Genomic DNA, 20,298 nt, shown 5'->3' with positions numbered 1-20,298 from the left:
CATTTAATCACCAAGCCACCAAATGGGACGGGAAAGGAGTAACTGGTGGGTTGAAATAGATTCTCAGTGGGTAAGGTAAACTATTTGAACCGTACCCCAACCCCCCCCCCTCAGTGCAGCAACAGTGTTAGGAAATATATGTAAATCCTCTTTTTAAAGGAGGTGCCCAGAAGGATTCTGGTCCAGCCAGGACTGTCCATGCCTTCTCTTCCCTGAGCCTCTGGACAGTTCTGTAACTTGCGAAAGATCCTCAGTCTGTCTTTTAACAGTTAGAGGACCGTTATTGCTTCAGAGCTATTGAAGCACAAGAAAGATTTCTCCAGCTACATAGCATTTCCCGTGTGCAATCTCTAACTACAGGGTATGTGGTCGAGTTAAGGATTTGTTTAGTGTTCAATTTTTTTTCTTTTCTTCCCCCTCAACTGAGAATAGCTAAGAAATATACAGGTTGGACCTAGATTTATAGCTAATCAATTATTTCTCAGGTTCTTTGAAATACTGAAAAACGTAGAGGCCGTGAGTTTGCTCAACAGTCCATTGGGAGCCCCTGGGTACCCTGGATTATAAAATACAACTTAACAACCTTCTTTGCAGAAGAGTCATCCATAATTGGAAGGTTTTAGCATTTCATCTGCCAGACATCCCCCCATGTCCTGACGGGCTTCCCTGGCAGTTACTATCGTGAGAGCTATCCATGTGGGTAAGAAGATTTCCTTTTTCTCTTCCATTGTAAAAGTTGTACATGTTTACTATAAAAATGTGAGAAATAGGGGACAAAATAAAATAAAGGTAATTCTACCCTTCTAACTCCTGTTAATACTAATAATATACCATGCCCTTTGAAACAATTTTATAGATTTGTACACGAGAAACTGATAAAATTCAGAATTTTACAGATTCCAGAGTGGTGGTAGGGTGCATATGCCACATATTAGATAACATCCCTCCCACCAGCACCCCATGACTTTTCAGGCAGGTCCTCATAATTAAATGCAATCAGTCTGTTTTCTGCAGTGGAACCTGTGAATGTTTACATGAAGTAAGAAAAGACTCTGAAGGGTGCCACCTCAGTTCAGGTCAGAGCTTATGACCACCTGAATTCACGTTAGATCAGGTTTTGTTGCCAAATGACTTTAAAAAACAAAACAAAACAAAACAAAACAAAACAAACCTTGTTATTATACATATGCTTTGCAAACCTTATTTGAAGCCTGTTGGCTGTCTGGGACTATATAGATAAAATTGGAAAAATCACTTTAACAAGCTACATAGTATAAACCATAGTTGTATGGTTCATTCTATAATGTTTATTGTATAAACCATAGATTCCCTATATAAAAATTGAATTTTACATTCATCAGTGCAGGTGTACCTTGTCTTAAATACATCCAATATACGGAAGTCCTGTGGTATCCCCAGCCTGAATTTAAAAATGATTTATTTTTCTTTTGGCTTTTTTTTCTTTTAAGGATTAACATTAAAAAGAGTGTAAATAGGAAGTTCAAATAATGCATTTTTTAAAAAAAATACTTTTTTTTAACGTTTATTTATTTTTGAGACAGAGAGAGACAGAGCATGAACAGGGGAGGGGCAGAGAGAGAGGGAGACACAGAATCCGAAACAGGCTCCATCCAGGCTGTGAGCTGTTAGCACAGAGCCTGACGCAGGGCTCAAACTCATGGACCGCGAGATCATGACCTGAGCTGAAGTCGGCCGCTCAACCGACTGAGCCACCCAGGCGCCCCTCAAATAATGCATTTTTAATGTTTATTTATTTTGAGAGAGAGTGCACGGATGAGAGTGGGGGGTGGGGAGAGAGAGAGAGAGAGAGAGGGAGGAGGGAGGAAATCCCAAGCAGACTCCACATTCATCATGGAGCCCAACTCAGGACTTGGTCTCACAACCACGATTATCACCACCTGAGCCAAAATCAAGAGTGGGCACTTAAGCGACTGAGCCACCCACATGCCCCTCAAATAATGCATTTTAAATAGGATTGAATTTTCATCTTGAGAATTTTGCATGCAGTGAATAACACTTTTCAAAATGTTTTAAATGTGTGTGTTTGTGGCTGTCCAGTGTTACTCCACTTGAAACAGACTCACAAAACAGCTTCTCGATGCTAGCAGAGGTATGTGTGAGAGTCGTGGTTCTATGAGAGAGGAAGGAAGGAAAAGCAAGCAGCGTGGAGGAAGGAGAAGGAAACCAGTCACTTGCTGGAGGAGAAAGTTTCGTTAGCAGTAAGAGAAGACTGGGCATGGAGGGGAAGGCTTCAGATTCACCCTGGAATGCTCGGGCCCCCTAATATTTGCTTATCAGTATCTCTCTTAAACAAAGCTAGAGCTGGTCTCACCCTCGGGGTCTTCAGACGGGAGTTTTCATTATTCTTATGGTTAAATTTTATTTATATAAATAATACTGGTAACAGTAGTGTATCCAACGAGCTGACTATATCCCAGACACCGTTTTAAGCACTCACGTGTTATACTACCCAGAAGGGGCTAGAATGTGCAGCAGTCGTAAATCCACCCCCAGATCTCCGTGGCTTAACAGAGGGAGGGGTTCCTTCCTCCTCACATCCCATGTCTACCAGGGGGGTCTGCTCCACACGCTAAGTCATTCAGAGACCAAGGGCCCATCACTGCAGGGTTTGCTACGGCGGGGGAGAGGAGAGAGCACCACGTGCAGGCTCGTCACTGCTTCCCCTGGTGTGTTAGTTCCCCACCTTAAACTGTGTTCTTAGCCCCACTGGCAGGGGACAGGAAATAGAAGGGAGCAAATAGAATATTTGGTGAGTGATACCATTTCTGCCTCGTTACTCTTGACATCAACCCTACCCGGTAGTAGCCATTATTATCTTTACTGAACGGTTGGGGAAACTGAGGCACAGAGTGCTAGGGTAGATATCATTCAAACCTGGGTGGTCTCCTCCAGACCCCCATGCTTTGAAGAACACTGGACTGCCTCTCAAGCTGTCAGGATCCTTTTATGGATATAAAGTAAAGCATGATTTTAATTCATTTAAGTAAAAAGGTTGATTTAAAGGACCGCAAGCACAAGAGTGGCAGAGACGGTACAAGGGTAAGGCGCACACTGTTGGGAGGTAGCTAGCCTAGGGTCTGCATGATCTTGGTCCCAGAAGCCTCCAGAGCAACTTTTCCAAGCCCAAATCTGGAGCCTGTTGTGAAAAGCAAATGCGGATGTTTTCCTTTGTTCAGAGAATTCTGCCAAAGTCAGCTTCACACGCACGCCTCTGACCTCTCCCCCTCTTCCTTGATTTCCCGTTCTCCGTGTCCGGCCTGACCTCTTATCTTACCTGGACTCTGCCATTCCTCTCCCTGCCTCACATTAAGTGTTCTCGGTTGAACTGGGTTTCGATTCCTCTGCAGAATGTCGCCCCCGAGTCTCTCCTCACCTCCGCTTCCTGTAGCCTCCCAATGAGGCAACCCGCTCCACACCCAGACTTTTGGGCAGGTACCACAGCCCAGCTAGGGCACCTTCCTCTGGGCCGATGTCAGCCAGCACCAGGGAACACGGATTTGTGAGGGGAGTGTGGCTGGGTTTCAGGCACCACTTGAATAAGCCAGGTTGATGCTTTGAGCTCTGTACACTCTGTGCAACCGTGTGCAGGGGCTGTGCTGGGCCCAGTGCATCTAACTCCGTCTTGTCTGGGAACACGAGTATCAGGGCCTGAGATGCCTTTTCCCACAAGTTTTCCCTGAAATACTAATCCCATGCTGCCCTCTTTTTTTATTTAAGTTTGTTTGTTCGCTTATTTATTTATTTATTGAGAGAGGGAGAGAGAATGTGTGCATGTGAGCAGGGAAGGGGCAGAGAGAGAGAGAGAGAGAGAGAGAGAGAGAGAATCCCAAGCACTGACAGCGTGGAGCCTGATGTGGGGCTCGATCTCACAATCTGTGAGATCATGACCTGAGCCGAAATCAAGAGTCAGACGGTTAACCCACTGAGTCACCCAGGCGCCCCCCATGCCGCCTTCTTTGACAAGAGTTCTGGATTGAAAAGCACTACATATTGCCCTTGGGGATTTACAGTGTACATTTGTATATTAAAGACTTGGAGACATCCTGTTATTAGAGACCTGACGAGTTCAGTGTTTTTTAAAACTTCCTTGATCACAAACATTCTTGTATAAGAAACTTTGACTTCCCATGGAACCACCTTGAGACGTACTGATCGAGATGTTTTCTGGATCAGGTGATCCATTTCATGTGTTGTTGTTTATTTGTTTTAATTTTATTCCACTTTATATCTGTTCTTCTAGAATTTATTTCTTATTTACATTTCAGTGTGTAATTTCTGATTATTTAAGCTGGTGGCTTCTTTATACCTTGCTTCTTTAAGATTATACCCTTTGGTGCCTTTTGGTACCATTAGGTTTAACATGAAGAAACCCCTTGCTGATCCAGTCTTGAACTAGCAGCTCACATCTTCCACTAAATATGAACAGGCCCTTTTATTGACTGGTTGTCTAGCCGTGTCAAGCAACTGAAAGTTCAGAGAGCTGGCAGAGTGCATGACTTTGAAGTCAGGTAAAACTGAGTTCACGTTTCTGTTCCCTCGTTTCTCAAGCTGGGTCACTAGAGGCAGAATCATTTATTCATTCACTCCCTCATTTATTCACCCAGAAAGCAAGGACATCAAAAGAGGCTTCCCAGAAGAGACACCCTTGAACTAGGCCATAAATAATTAATAGATATTTATAAAACTTTTCTCTTAGGCTTGCAGATGCATGTTTCCTTAAATAGAAGCATTAAACAGCATTAAGCTTTGGTTGATACATTTGATATTTAGAGAGTCAGGTGAAAGTCTGTACTTCAGGTTTTTGTTTCTTCCCCCCCCCCCCCCCCCCAAGATTTTCTAAATTGTGGTCCTGACTTAGCTAGTATTTACTAAATGTCCATTCTGTTCCAGGCTCTGTGCTGAGCTTGACGATTACTTCCGTTCAACAGACTGCTTACACAGACTCTTTTAATAGTTTACACTAAAGTACTTCATTTTATTTTATTTTATTTTATTTTATTTATTTATTTATTTATTTATTTATTTATTTATTTATTTATTTATCTTAATGTTTTTATTTATTTTTGAGACAGAGAGAGACAGAGCATGAGCAGGGAAGGGGCAGAGAGAGAGGGAGACACAGAATCGGAAGCAGGCTCCAGGCTCTGAGCCATCAGCACAGAGCCCAGTGCAGGGCTCGAACTCACGGACTGTGAGATCATGACCTGAGCTGAAGTCGGACGCTCAACCGACTGAGTCACCCAGGTGCCCCAAGCACTTCATTTTATAAGGAAGGATGGACATGGGGATGGGACCAGATTTTTTAGACTTCCTGCTTTTTGCTGCCTGCAAGTAGAGAAAACTTTTTTTAGCATCATTTGGCATCACAGGCATAATATCCAAGATTTCTTTTTTCTGCAAGGGTGGCCTGGAACTACAGCAACCGATGGTGAATATTACAGCCACCATTGAGGTAAATTATTTGAATTCTAACATTTTCAGTGACGGTGGAGCAAAGTGAGTCTTAATTAAAGCACAAGATGTGGACCAAGCAGACAAAGTGGGGAGTCCAGGCGAAGAGGGCACTGCTTCTCTGCTTTTCTACCGGTTAAATGAACACAGTGTCTACAGTAAGAAATCCCTGTGTCCTCCTGGTGTCATACGTGGTGGGCCCCGAGTGCTTGTGCTCACTTATTTTGTTAAATTTTTAATTTGTCAGGAAAGTGCTTAAAAGCGTGTTGTTGTCAAACATACAGTGTGTGATAAAGATGTTCAGTGAAGGCAAGGAAAATGTAATTTGATGTCACCTACCGTAGGCTTTTGTTCTAGTTTAAACATAGCAAATTGTAGATGACGTGCGTGGAAATGAAATTACGGGTCTGAAAGTTGATCGTGAACCAGCCGATTAATCGTTTCAAGCACAGTAGAGAAATCGTTAGGGCCGAGATGTCTCTTCAAACCAAGGCCCAGCTGCCCAGGCCTTTCTTCCTTTTGCTTCCCCGTTTATCTTGGGCTTACAAGTCGTAGCCGCTCCCCCTTTTGTTATAATTATCCTCAGATGAGGTCAGATGCTGCAGATCGTACAAAGAAAAAACGAGTGCTTTCATTTTCATCCTTGATGTAGGAGATGATGTTAAATCTAACCCCTCATTTACTTAAATGGAATTAGACAAAACATAATTGCATTATTTTACGTTAAGGAATTCTCCTATTCCCAGATACTCCTACGCCTACCCATTTTTCTCTGTGGAACTTCCAGTAGAACTGTATTTTCTGCCAAATTCAGTCTTGTCGGTTCCCGAGGCCTATAACGTCATGGTTTGCTTTGGTTCCCCTTTTCCTTAGGTCTTCCTCAAGCCACCCAGAGCAGTCATTCCTGTGCTTTTTCTCCTGGTAATTATGGCTGAGACCCACCTCTGTTCTGTTTTCGTGGTAACTGTGCCTTGGCGATTTCCATGTCTTGACTGCGGGTGTTCCTTCTCTAAAGGAACTTGGGTTCTCCTTCCCCTTTGACTTTGGACAGCTGCTGTTAGTGTAAAGCAGTTCATGCCCCAACTGGACCTTGCACCCAACCCATCACGCCTAGAGAGCTGGTTTCAGCCTGGGCCATTGGGCCCCACCCGCAGAGTGTCTGGTTAATTAGGGTTGAGACTGGATTTCTAACAAGTTCTGGGTGATGCAAACACTATTGTTCCCAAGACCACACTTGGGAGACCACTAGGAAGGACGGTCACTCTGGACAGAGGTATAGAATTCCCTAATGTGACAGAGAAGCTGTCATTTTTCCTGCCAGATTCACTCCCTCATTATTTTTACTTCTATTCCTGCCATCTGGTTTCTATGTTGTATTAATACGTCAAATAACAAGTTGAGTGAGAAATAAATTGCTGGTTGATTATATCGCCCTCTTGTGTTTCTGTGTCATATTTCTTTTTAATACTATTCTGAATAAAAAATACCAGTTCATTGATGAAAACTTAGGAAATACAGGGGGAAAAACCCTGAAATAAAAGTCACTGATAACCTTACAATTCACTGTTTACGGGTTGAGATCTATCTATCTGTATCTTCTTTTTTTTAAATTGTCTTTCTTTAACATTTATTTATTATTGAGAGACAGCATGAGCATGGGAGGGGCAGAGAGAGAGGGAGACATGGAACCCGAAGCAGACTCCAGGCTCCGAGCTGTTAGCACAGAGCCTGACGCAGGGCTCAAACTCACAAACCGTGAGATCGTGACCTGAGCTAAAGTCCATCACTCAACTGACTGAGCCACCCAGGTGCCCCTGTCTGTCTGTATCTTCTAATCTCATTCCTATTTATAAATCTTTTCTTATATGTGTATTTATTGTCATAATTTTTTAACCACACTGGTTTCATACTATAGTGCTGTTTTATAACCTGATTTTTCACTTGTTTATACATTTTGAAAATGTTTTCCTGTTTTGGAAAGGAAGACTGTAGCCTCGGATCTTTGCTTACTTGGAAGCATACAGCCTTTTAAAACAGAACTACCATGGTTGAGATGGGATCAGGAGCCTAGACCCTCTTGGGGGTGGGGACAGGGCCACATCCTGCCCAGGAGACAGCATGAGCATTCCCCTCTGGCTTTTCTCACCCGGGTCGTCTGGATTTCTTTCTGGTGTGTTTAGTCGTATCTCAGTATCTCATCTTAGGCTCTGAGAGTACTGTCCCTGGAAGGTATATTAGAGACGTTGTAGACCTCGTTTTATCAGTGGCAGAAATGAGAAGTGACCGGCCTGTACCCACACAGCCAGGTGGAAGCAGGTTCAGGTCTAGAACACTCTTCTTCTCCAGTTGTCAAAGCCAGGCAGCTGCTGGATGGAAGGTACCTTTGGTCCTTCACCCCCAACCACATAGTGGGAGCAGTTCTCATCTCCCGTCCCTCTCCTAAATCTGCCATCACCTCCCCGACTTCTAATCTGGAAGTGCAGAGTGCTCCGGGAAGACCAAAACTCGTTCACATTCTATAATACTTCTGAGTCTCAGAATAACTTTTCTGGTGTGGAGAGGAATTCATTTGTTCAGCCATTTACTCAGTCAACACGCGTTTTATTTAAGGAAGCTACACTCCGCTAGGGGTTGGATGTAACACAGTGGTGGGTGAAACAGCCATAGCTCCTGCCTTCAAGAAGCTTTGCTCTGGACACTAAAGAAACAGTCAGATGCTTGTCAAGTGCATTGTTCTCTGAAAGTGAGCCTATTCTGCCTAGTTAAGACTCAGGGGAGATCAGAGAGGAGAGACCTATGTAGAAATGTGCTCAACACCTCACTGAGGAGGAGGCATGGAGCCTAGACTAGGAGGCTCTTTGCCAGGAGCCAACGGAAGACTGTTCCAGACTGATGGTAAAGCATGTATATGCTTGAGAGCTTGATGAATCAAGAACCAGAAGAAGGCCCGGCATGGTTGATGGGCAGGGGAAAGGGTAGAGGGGCTTCAGACAGGTTGCCAGGGCCAGACTTAAATTGGGAGGTTGGATTTGAATCCAGTCCATGGGAAGCCATTGATGGGTTTCACGCAGGAGATTGATATGATCTGACAATCATTTTAAAAGATCACTGGAACAACAGGACTCAGGAAATGAGGATGGCCTTTGGAGTCAGTAAAAACCTTAATTAAGACTCTGACCATCCGCTTAGTCACTGTTTGACCTCAGGCAAGTTACTTGACCTCTCTGAGCCTGTTTCCTCAATTGGGTGAGGCTAAGATACATCTTACTGAGTTGTTGTGAGCAATAACTTCAGGTAACATATGTTAAACACAGTACCATCTGTCATTTTAATAACTCTAATTCAGGCCGATTTGCCTGGATTAGAGCATGGTGTATAATGGGATGCATTACCTGACAGTTTGTAGAGACTCCCTTGCGGGATGAGGCAGGGAAACAAGAAGCTTGGAGGGAATGTGGTGCAACATGAAGGACATTCGGGAGCCCTGCCAACCTCCGCCCCAGCCTCAAAAGACCTATTCCGGTATCCAAAATGCCATCATTGTATTTTTTCCACCACTGCGGCTGAGCTGTTCAAGTGTGAGACAGTAAACCTAGTTACGTTTTATTAAGAGTCTGTGTTGTGCAGCGTTTTGCACACATAGCACCCGGCGTCTACACGACAACACCCTCAGCATCGTATGGAGGCAGCCTTATCATTGCCACTGTAAGGAAGGAGACTGAATCTCTAAGAGGTTAAATGACTAAATCTCTAAATCTCTGAAAGGTTGAATGACTTGTCCAGGCACACGCTTGGCTAAGTGTGTGCCGCCTGTTGATCGTGTGAGTGCTGGGCACTACAGCAGCTGTGAAGTGTAAGCTGTTACAAATGCCTGAGCAGTGGGTGAGGTGGGAACATTAAGTCTCATCTGCGTGGGAATTGTAAGTGCCCTCAAAGCAGTATTCTTTGTTTCCCCTTGAAGCATATGCAGCCGAATACAATAAAGTTTAGTTTAGTAGGTCGGTAATGGCTGATAATAATAGTCTGTATGTGTATGCAGTATATTATAATCTTTGAAACATTCTGATAATCGGGGGCGCCTGGGTGGCTCAGTCGGTTGGGTGTCTGACTCTTGATTTCGGTTCAGGTCATGATCTCATGGCCCTGGGATCTGTCTGTCTGTCTCTCTCGCTCTCTCCCTCCCAGTCTCTCTCTCTCTCTCTCTCTCTCTCTCTCTCTCTCTCTCAATAAATAACTTTTTTAAAAAGCACATTATGATAACCTACAAGAAGATAATGCTGTAAATAGTTCAGTGACTTGGGAGTTAGCCCTGGCTTGTGGTTTGGCCCGTCCACTTGGCTGAGTGTGTTTGAACACGTTAATACCACCTTGAGGGCTCTTGGGAGCAGCCAGCGGAGCAGCCGGATAAAGCAGGCAGCCCTGTGGCCTGCTACCCAGTGGGAGCTCCGCTGGCATCCGTTCTCCCTGATCCTGTCGCACCAGCCTTGGCTAGTGGAGGAAGGTGCCAGGACACCCATTTTAAAATCAGAAAACTGAGTCAGTCAGGTTAACGGTTTGCCCAAAGTCCCCAGGCCAATAGTAATGAGTGGCCACATTCTGGCCTTCTCAGCTCCTGCTGAGAACTCTTTCCAGTGTATCTTAACACCCTGGAAACTGCCTGGCCACAACGGGGCACCGCCATGAAGGTGCATAAGTACACCATGAAGGAGTTAACACACTAGACAGAATATCTAATTTATTCCAGGGAATCGAAGACTTAACTGCTGGGAGCTGGCTCATTATTTTAATTGGATTTTCCAATGTGTTGAGCAAGTCAGCAGATTTGCATTAGCCTTACTTTCTGTCTGTAGAGGGGAAGGAGAGAGAACCGGTGGGCAGTAAGGTAGGAACGTCAGGATTAACGCAGGATGACAAAGCAAGCAAATTATGTCCCCGTTCATTGATACGGTGCCGTGTGCATGTGGGGGCCGTGGGGGCAGGGCACCACGTGTAGAGCCGTGCTGCGCTCCCACTGCGACGCTGCTGAGTCACTGTCCCCCACACCTGTGCTCCAGCAGGGTGGCACAGCCCCCCGGTCGCAGGCCCCCAGGCGAGCCAGAAACCACAGTGCAGCGTGGCCACCGGCAGCTGCCTGCTGGCTCCAGCTTTGGGACCTGGTCGGTTAGTGGACAAAACAGATGAGATGCTTCCCCCTTAATTAAGAGGCATACCTTCTAGAGAAGAAAGACAGGTGATGAATCATAAAGAATGAGATCATGTCGTTTTGTGGTAAAACTCTAAAGGGGTTTAGAGAAAAATCAGAGCGGATACAAAGAGGAAAGCCGTCCCGAAGTCCTCTCTAACGGGAGCTGTTTGTCTCATGTCTGGTAGCGTCTGAGCTAGTTGTAAGGAATAGGTGGTTATTGTGATCAAAACCAATATTAATTACAGTCTGTTTGCTTAAACAAATCACTTTTGCATAATGAAAGGACACACGTCAGCCTCCTCCTGTCTTTATTCCAGGTTTCTCGTTGGGCTTGATATACGTATATACTCGCAGAGGAAATTTCCACTTTGTGAGGAAGCAGTTTGTTTGGAAAGCAGACACATTTACCGCACCCAGACACCACTCCTGAAATGCTTTCTAATGTGTTTGCTTAATAAAATGGAAAAAGAGGTGCTCTTAGAAACATATCCTTCATCGTCCTGTTGTGTAAAGAACTTGTGTAAAGAACTTACGTTAATTCAACTTTATCATTAAAGGGAAGGAAATAGGTTGGAAGTTGAGTAAATGGAAATGGAATCAATAGAATTTTAGTAAAATTAATGGGAAATAATAGATTTGAAAGGCTTTCAAAAAATCCACTGAGGATAATGAAGGTGATACAGGAAGTCTTTCTACTCGTTTTTTTTTTACGTTGGCCTCCTCGTGGTTGCCATGGAGGTGCTTTTGTATTCGTTTGCAAGCTTTGCTTAGGCTGTGAGAAGGATTCCTGAAAGAACTGGAAAGTGAAAAAGCAGGAAAGTCACAGAACCCTACAACTGTGAGGTCATGTAATCCATCGCTGTCGCAGTACCTTCCAGTGTCGGAGAAAATAGGCCTTCTCTTCATTGAGATCTGCAGCAAAGGAAATTCTGGCCTCTTGATAAATATTTCTCAAAAGTTTCCTTTTCTCGAGAGTAGTCTGTTTTCTCTTTGACTTCTCTCTGCATCTTCATAATGACAGAGAGTTGCTATTCGCTCTTTCCTTAAAACCATTGCCTTTGCCAGTTTTTGCATATTAACCGACTTTTTCCTGGGAAGTAAGGTGGGGAAAGATTTTTTTCCTGGGGCCTTTTGCTAGGCTCATCCTGGGAAGATTCTGAATTCATAAATACACAATGCTTGGCCTTCTCGGTTTCTTATCAGCCCCCAAGAGTATGTGTGTGGATAACCACAAAGAAATTCTTAATTCTTGGGGTTTTCCATCAGTGCCACTGCAGCCTCCCCTCCCACCCCCCCCCCCCAACCCCGACGACGGCACTGAAAGGTTACAGTGTGTGTCTATTGTGTGGTCAGTACATGGCTTTTGAGGGACTTTTCCTTCCGCGCAACCCCCACATTCAGTACTAACCACAGTTTCATAATTTTTTCATTCTTATTTTGTAATGTAGCCCTCAGACCAAAATGGCTTAACAATTTTTTTTTCCTGCTTCATTTCACAAAGGATTTGAGGCATTGGTGAAAAGCCTGATTCTAGGACGAAGTTAAAAATGGTTTATAATCACTGTCATTTCATTGTTTGTTTAGAATATTTTAAAGTTTTATGTATTTAAGCAATCTCTACATCCCATCTGGGGCTAGAAGTTACAACTTCTAGAGGTTGTGTGCTCCCCAACACAGGTCCAGAGTTGTGTGCTCCCCAACCGAGCCAGCCAGGCGCCCCTGTTCTTTTTATACAGAACTTTGTATGCTGTGAATGCTGTTTTATACTTTGCTTTTGTCATGTAACAATTTATCTTGGAGGTGTTTGCAGAGTTACACATAAAGAACTTTCTCAGTTTTATGGCTACGGTTTAGAACTTCCGTAGTTTATTTATCTCATCCCTTATTGACAAGTCCTAAGCTTCCCGTCAGAATAAATCCTGTAGAGAGGAACCTTGTGCTCACATGATGCTCTATTTCCTGTATTCTACAAGTATTTATTGAGCACCTACTCTGTGCCAGGCGGTGTTCTAAATTGTGGAAATAAGGCCGTGAACATGCAGACCCTACCCTTAGAGAGTTTGCATTCAAACTGAGGGTACAGCAAACAAATGAGGAAACAGATACGTGCATGGTGAGGGATGGTGAATGTTTTGAAGAAGATTAAGGATTTCTACGAATCGAGGAGAGGTAGGCACTGGCCTGGCGAGTGGAGGGCTGGTTGGCCCCTGCCTCGCTTACCACCATCCACACAAACCTCCGAGGCCCGAGGGAGAGCAGGATGCAGGAGGCTTATGTTTCAGGAAGGAGCTTCATCTGTGGCTGAGAGTGAGTCCTGTTCATCTTTATTTTCCCCATCTCATACCCACAGCCGGTGTTTTTCAACGTTATTATTACCTGAAAACTGCACCACCCCATCCCAAGGAGTCTTTTTAAAGATATTTGGGGGGGGGGGGCACCTGGGTGGCTCACAATTTTGGCTCAGGTCATGATCTCACAGTTTGTGGGTTCGAGCCCTGCATTGGGCTCTGCATTGACAGTGCAGAGCCTACTTGGGATTCTCTCTCCCTCTCTCTCTGTCCCTCCCCTACAAGTAGCTAAATAAACACTTAGAAAGAGAGAAAGAGAAAGCAAGGAAGGGAGGGAAGGAGGGAGGAAGTTAGAAAGTTTAAACTAAACTTTGAAGTTTTAATGCCCCAGATATACTCTATATCAGGTTTATATACTCTGGCCCTTTGGAAAGCCACAGCCATTGTAATAGCTAAGATGTTTTTCACCCCACTCCCCAGGAACCAATGCCCTTGACCTTACAGAACACAGACTCCGAATCCGTGGCTCTCTCACTGTTGGCACCTGCCAGCCAGGCTATCTCTCTGTGGGTGGGGGAGCAGGGGGTAGCGAGATTGCACAGATAGAATCGTCTTGGTATTCGGAATCTCTTTGTCTTTGAAAGAAGAGAGAGTTGGTTGTTTTTGATCCAAGCCCTCTGGTGATGTGCCCTGGACAACTTCTCTTGCGTGGAAACTGGAAGCCGGGAGGCAGAGGTGGAATGGTGAGCCACAGGGAACCCAGGATGAGAGCGGTAGGCAGGAGTTGGCAGAAGGTGTCCGTCTGTTCCGTGTGGCCTTATTCTTTAAAAAAAATTTTTTTTTAATGTTTATTCATTTTTGAGAGAGAGAGACAGAGCGTGAGCGTCAGAGGGGCAGAGAGAGAGAGAGACACAGAATGTGAAGCAGGCTCCAGGCTCTGAGCTGTCAGCACAGAGCCCGACGCAGGGGCTGGAACTCACAAGCTGTGAGATCATGACCAGAGCTGAAGTCGGATGCTCAACCGACTGAGCCACCCAGGCGCCCCACATTGCCTTACTCTTATTTCTTCTCTAACGTCCCTTTGGATTTTGAAAACAGATATGTATTCAGCACTTGCTGAGTGTGTGGGAGCAAGCTAGCACTGTGAGGTGTATTAACCCCTTCACTGCAGCTGTCTGCGGCAAGTTGTAGCGTCCCCCAGTTATCTAGGGGGTGCCCAGGGTCCCGCACCAAGCCTGCAGGTGTCCACGTGGGTCCTTCTCGCTCCGCTCTCTCCCTCCGCCTCTGTACGGCACTTGTAATACCGCGATGTGGCAGAGTGGGTTTGCATACGGCGACCACCTCTGTCCCTGGGGTGTGAGCTCGCTCGAGGCAGGAACAGTGTTTTATTCACCTTCACCTGGCCAGCCGCTAGCGTGGTGGGTGTCACAGAACAAGGACATGGTAAGTGATTGATGGAAGGGTGACTGGCTGGCTGCAGTGACAAATGAGAACACTCTTGCACGGGAGTAAAATTATTTCCTGAGTGAGGGAGCCCACCGACCTCGCCGGCTATGACCTGGTTCGGCAGGTCCCTGTAGTGTTGGTTCCACACGACTAGACCCGGTTTCCCCACAGTGCTACGGGTCCGTGTCATTCACTGTTCCCGGTCCTTGTTCAGCACACTCTTTCCCTGCTTGCCTGTCCCTCCCTTGGTTTCCCTGCCCCGCTGTCTCCAGCTGGGTACCAGCTCCGTCTCCCTCTCCTCTGTAGACCCCTTTTTGTTCCAACTTAAAATCAAGGAGACTCAGGCCACTGCCTCAGAACAGTGAGAAGCCCACACTTGTATCTTGTCTTTCTAATGGATCTGGGCACAGAGAGGACACAGTGAGTGGGACAGTTGTGGTCCCTGCCCTCACTGAGCTTACGTTCTGGTGGGGGACAGAGTGCATGTATAAACACACTGGGTCATTTCAGATAGTGACAAATGCCGAAGAAGCGTACGAAAAGGAGTAATAGAAGCCAGTTGTGTGGCTCCCACCTGCTGTGGGGGGTGGGGGGGCTGGTCTTGCCGCCTAACCTCGGAGCGGTGCACAGGGTCAGCAAGATGGTGCGTGAAAGCCCTTACACAGAGTCTGGTGTGTGCAAAGTGTCCAGTCCACAGTAGCTGATTTTGTTATTCTGCACGCACTCCCTTTTTTAACCATCTTCCGTGTTTGCTTTACTTTCCAGCTCCAGGGTCTGAGCCACAATGTGATCTTCACCTTGGACTCCTTGTTGAAAGGAGACCTGAAGGGAGTCAAAGGAGTAAGTGTTCAGAAATTTGATTTTCACTTTAACTGGAAAGGATTGATTTTTTCCCCCCCTCTTTAAAGATCATAGCGTTACTTGCATTTGAAGGGCACTCTGAACATTTCTAGCATAAAAACTACTTGGAAAATGATCATTGGAAAAGATGTGCCTCTTCACACAGTGTTATTGACTGAGGAATAAGATGAGGCCCTTTCCGGATTATCGGTGAGAGCCCACGGGGCTGTGGGGAGTCTGTGCTGAGCCTTGGCCGCGCCACCAGCCACCCCGCGGGCATCGCAGCGAAGGCCGCCCTTCCCGCTCGCTCAGGCTCCTCGTCTACAACACACGCTGTGACGTGCGCGAGAGTGTGTCCAGTTTCACGCGTCCTTTAAAGGAAAGCATTTTCGCTGCCATGTTATTTCCGCACTGTTTACTTGCCTTTGAACAAAAGTGAATCCAGTCTCAAGTTTGTTTTCTCTTTCCTAAGGATCTCAAGAAGCCGTTTGACAAAGCTTGGAAAGACTATGAGACAAAGTTGTAAGTCATTTTTGTTTGTTTGTTTTTTATAGTTGTTCATTTCTTAAGAAAAAGTTAACTAGAAGAAGGACAGAGCTCTTACCTGATCTCTTTTGGACAAGAACTCGTTGAGTACCTCCTTGTAGAGGCTAAGAGCCCGGGTGTGCTGACCTGACCGGAGGTGTTTATGACTCCTCCTCCTCGTCATAGGAGGAGGGAGGTGCGCTGTTAACTCCCAAAAACTTGTGAGCCCGTGGCTGCTGACGCTGACTATCAAGTTGTCCATCTGACCGTTGCAACTTTTCTTTAATTACAGCCAGCATATAACTGTAGGCTGTTTACATTCCTGCATAGCAATTAGGAAATGATAAAAATTCATAGCTAGCGTTTGTGACCTCCTTCTGCCCGCCGGGGCCTGTGTGCCGTGTTCTACCTGCGTGACCCCCACACCATGACCTCACCGTCTGGTTGTGGGTTGGGGAACTGAAGCCTGGAGAGGCTGAAGGGATTACAGGAGGTCATGGAGCTGGGCGGTGCCACGCTGCCTTCCCCAGGGTCTGTGTGGCCCCTGAGCCGGAGCAACACGTCACGGGCACGGCAGGCCCGCCTGGCAGGTTGTTGCAAGGACTGTGGAAATAACGCACACGAAATGCATGGTGTGGGCCTGGCTCACCTTCCTGCCGTACGAGTCAGACCACCTTCCCTCGTTATTGCTACTCGAAGACATTTGTGTTACCGGGAGGTGTGGTGGGAGGAGAAGTATATTTAAAAGCACTTAATAAAAAAGGTTGGCTGTAAACTTGGATAGCTGTCACCATGAGAGAATAAAAGCATTTCTGGAGACAGCAGTAACAGCAGAATGAAAACACCAACAAAAGAAAAACAAATTCGGGGTTAAATTTGTTTTTTGCCAGACTACTTCTACAAATGCTTATGTAATAAACGCACTGTTGGGAGACTTGCTGCCTTAGGAATACTTTTACGCATTGATGGTTATAAATGCAGCTGAGAACAGAAGGGCTCTTAAAATGGTCAGTGATGGAGTGAACAGTATAGGCCGTCCTGTCTTTCTGTATGAAAAAAGATCATCAGTGCTCACTCTTGTGAGCTAAGTGCTGCCCTGCCCAGAGGCAGCTTCACGCCCCGGGCTTGGAATAGAACTAAGTACATACAAAAGGGGCCAGAGTCCACAGAAGGAAGAAAAAACAAAACAAAACACCTTTGCTCTACACTTGTGGAATAGATCTCTTTTGTAGGACATGGAAATAAAACAAGGTACATTATGTGCTTTGTCAGCTGAAATCCTACCAGTGTTGGGTAGTGGAACTGTATTTTTGGTATTTTATAAAAATACAGTTGGCGCGGGGCGCCTGGGTGGCTCAGTCAGTTGAGCGTCCGACTTCGCTCAGGTCATGATCTCACGATCCGTGAGTTCGAGCCCCGCATCGGGCTCTGTGCTGACAGCTCAGAGCCTGGAGGCTGCTTCAGATTCTGTGTCTCCCTCTCTCTCTGGCCCTCCCCCCATTCATGCTCTGTCTCTCTCTGTCTCAAAAATAAATAAATGTTAAAAAAAAAAATTAAAAAAAAAATACAGTTGGCACAAGGGTGGTCAGTATTATGAATGTCCTGGAGCAGAAGCCATTCTAGGACGATCTAGGTGCCCTTCCTGGCGCTTTGCTCAACTGTATTCAGACTTGTCCGGTTGCTCACTAGTCTGTATTGTCCTCTGGCGTCTGACCCCGGTGAGTGCAGTGACCATATCGTCCTCGCGTTCGGTGTTAATCTCCCAGTGCCTACCCCTAGCAGAACCTTGGGCACATAGCTCGTGCATAGGGAATAGTTGCTGCAGGCATGAAAGAATTATCCAGATCTGGAAATGTGTGTCAGGATTCATCATTTAAGTGGGTCCTGATTTTAGGATTTCACCAAAAGATTGTTGTTTTATTTTTCTTTTTTAATAAACCTCTGTCGGGGCACCTGGGTGGCTCAGTCGGTTGAGCGTCCGACTTCGGCTCAGGTCGTGATCTCGCAGTTTGCGAGTTCGAGCCCCGCATCGGGCTCTGTGCTGACAGCTCGGAGCCTGGAGCCTGCTTCTGATTCTGTGTCTCCCTCTCTCGCTGCCCCTCCCCTGACTCACACTCTGTCTCTCTCTCCTTCTCAAAAATAAATAAACATTAAGAAATAAATTAATAAAAATTAAAAAATAAATAAACCTCTATCAACAAATGATTTTCCTAAGATATGCTTCTTCCCCACCATGTATAGTGGTATAAGAAGAAAAAAAAACCCAAATGTTTCATTATTTGATGTGATAGGGCTCATTTGATTATGAATTACAGAAAACAAAACAACATACAAAAAAAAAAAGAATTTATTAGCTTTGATAACCAGGAGGCTGGGCTGTGGTCTTCCATTTAGAACCCGGGAGGCAGTGAGGCATAATAGTTTAGACCACACACTGGGGAGTCAGAGACCATGGGAGAATCTCAGTGGTGCCACTTACCGGCTTTGTGACTTTGAGCCAAGATACTTAACTTTGATGATCCTCACCTGTAAAACCATAGAAGTGTTAACCACTTCTCAAGGCTTCTGTGAAGACAAGATAACATAATATGTTGAAGTAATTGCCTGTTGACAGACATACAGTTAGCCAGTCAGTTGTTTCTAGCAAGTTTAAAAAAAATTTTTTTTTCAATGTTTATTTATTTTTGGGACAGAGAGAGACAGAGCATGAACGGGGGAGGGGCAGAGAGAGAGAGGGAGACACAGAATCGGAAACAGGCTCCAGGCTCTGAGCCATCAGCCCAGAGCCCGACGCGGGGCTCGAACTCACGGACCGCGAGATCGTGACCTGGCTGAAGTCGGACGCTTAACCGACTGCGCCACCCAGGCGCCCCCTAGCAAGTTTTTTAAACCATCAAATAATACTTGGTCAAAATAACACCCATACATAAAAGAAAGCATTAAATAGTGCTTGCAACGGTTAAGACGGACTCTGCATAGAATAGAAACTCCAATAATAATGGCTTCGACAAGAGTCTATCCGAGTAGAGCGTCTAGGACAGACCAGGCACCGTTCACAGCATTTCTGTGTCACAGCACTGTAAGAATGTCCTTGCTGCCTTCCCAAGTCTGTGCTGCACCTGATAATGAGGATTCTTTTCCTAACGAGGAATGGGAGGAGGGGATCTTACGTAGGCAACGGACGTGCTTTCGTGGAAAGACACAGCGGTCCTCAGCCCCACCCCTCCTGTCCTCTGAGTCCCTCTCCTGTTCCCTGGCTGATTTGTCTCTGTTCCTCTGTGTTCTCTTGCTGTGTCCTCCCGGTGCACCTGCTGTGCAGCCACAGTAGATGAGGGCTCAGCTCCCTCGCACAACCACCCCCCGTGGCTTTCCCACCCCCATCCCTGTTCATCCAGTGTGGTTAATACAACAGTTTATGGATAAACCAGTTGTCAGTGTGAACAACTTCTGTGACTGTAAATATTCAGTGCCCATCAAATGGTGTTATAATGGACTTTCCATTCTCATCGTTCCATTTTCTGCTTTCCCTTAGTGAAATAATTGCCTCATTTCATTTGCCTCCTACTGCTGGAAACGTTTGTGATCTTTTGTTATCTGTTAGAACTGATGTCCAACACCTTCGAATGTTTCTGTTTAAAACAAAATAATAGTGTTTCTGTTTAGAACATACACTATGTATGTTGTAACAACGATTATAGATCTGTTATCGTTCGGTTCTCTGGCAGTCCCGTCTGTTCTGTCCTGGAGATTCCCTCCAGAGCCCTTTCGCTCAGCAGCACAGCTGTCGTCCTGGGCTGCCCCTTCATGGTAGCTCTCCTCCTTCCTCCTTCCTGGCATGGGCCCGTATTTGGCTGGCACACCACTTCCACTCGTTTCCAGGGAACGGCTCTCAAGGAGGGAAAATTTTCAGATTTTTCCATGTCCAGAAATACCTTCATTCTGCATCACACAGAATGAGAGTTGGGCTGAATATAAATCCTCTCATTTTATAATCATATTTGCTCCCATTTCTTTGTGTGGGGTTTGGGGAAGGGGTTCATTTCTTTCCAGTTAGAAAATGTGAAAGTCTTTTTTTTTTTTTTAATGTTCTACGAAGTTTCTTCATTGACCTTCTCTTTGCAGTTTTTAGCTCTGTAGTTCCTAAAATGTTCCTTATCATTCCTCCCATCTGGTTTCTTTTCTGTTTATTCTCCTAAAAGGCTTCGCCATATAATGTTGGATTCTCTAGGTTGTTCTTATAATTTTTCTCTCTTTTCTGTTCTATTTGTCTATGTTCTGTTTTAGATTATTTTCAACCTTTTATTCTCACTGTTTCAGTCGACTTTTTTAAACCTTTTTTTTCAAGTTTTTAAAGAGCGTGAGTGGGGGAGGGGCAGAGAGAAGGGGAGACACAGAATCTGAGGCAGGCTCCAGGCTCTGAGCTGTCAGCACAGAGCCCGACGTGGGGCTTGAACTCATGGACCGTGAGATCATGACCTGAGCTGAAGTCAGATGCCACCCAGGCATCCCACAGTCATCTTT

The 20,298-nt window shown here is 45.5% G+C and overlaps 1 protein-coding gene across 8 annotated transcripts in view; it reads left to right on the top strand.

Annotated features, from left to right (window-relative positions):
- ASAP1 (ArfGAP with SH3 domain, ankyrin repeat and PH domain 1) overlaps positions 1-20,298 on the top strand; it is a 348,338-nt gene that overhangs the window by 232,372 nt on the left and 95,668 nt on the right. For all 8 annotated transcript variants that reach the window (XM_045049608.1, XM_045049607.1, XM_045049610.1 and 5 more), the window contains exons 6-7: positions 15,178-15,252; positions 15,725-15,774. In XM_045049608.1, coding sequence (XP_044905543.1) covers positions 15,178-15,252; positions 15,725-15,774 — 125 coding nt within the window. The remainder of the gene's footprint in view (positions 1-15,177; positions 15,253-15,724; positions 15,775-20,298) is intronic.

This window comes from Felis catus, chromosome F2 (genome assembly GCF_018350175.1).
Source record: "Felis catus isolate Fca126 chromosome F2, F.catus_Fca126_mat1.0, whole genome shotgun sequence".
In the NCBI taxonomy this organism is placed as follows: Eukaryota; Metazoa; Chordata; class Mammalia; order Carnivora; family Felidae; genus Felis; species Felis catus.
This window is presented reverse-complemented; position numbering and strand designations above follow the sequence as displayed.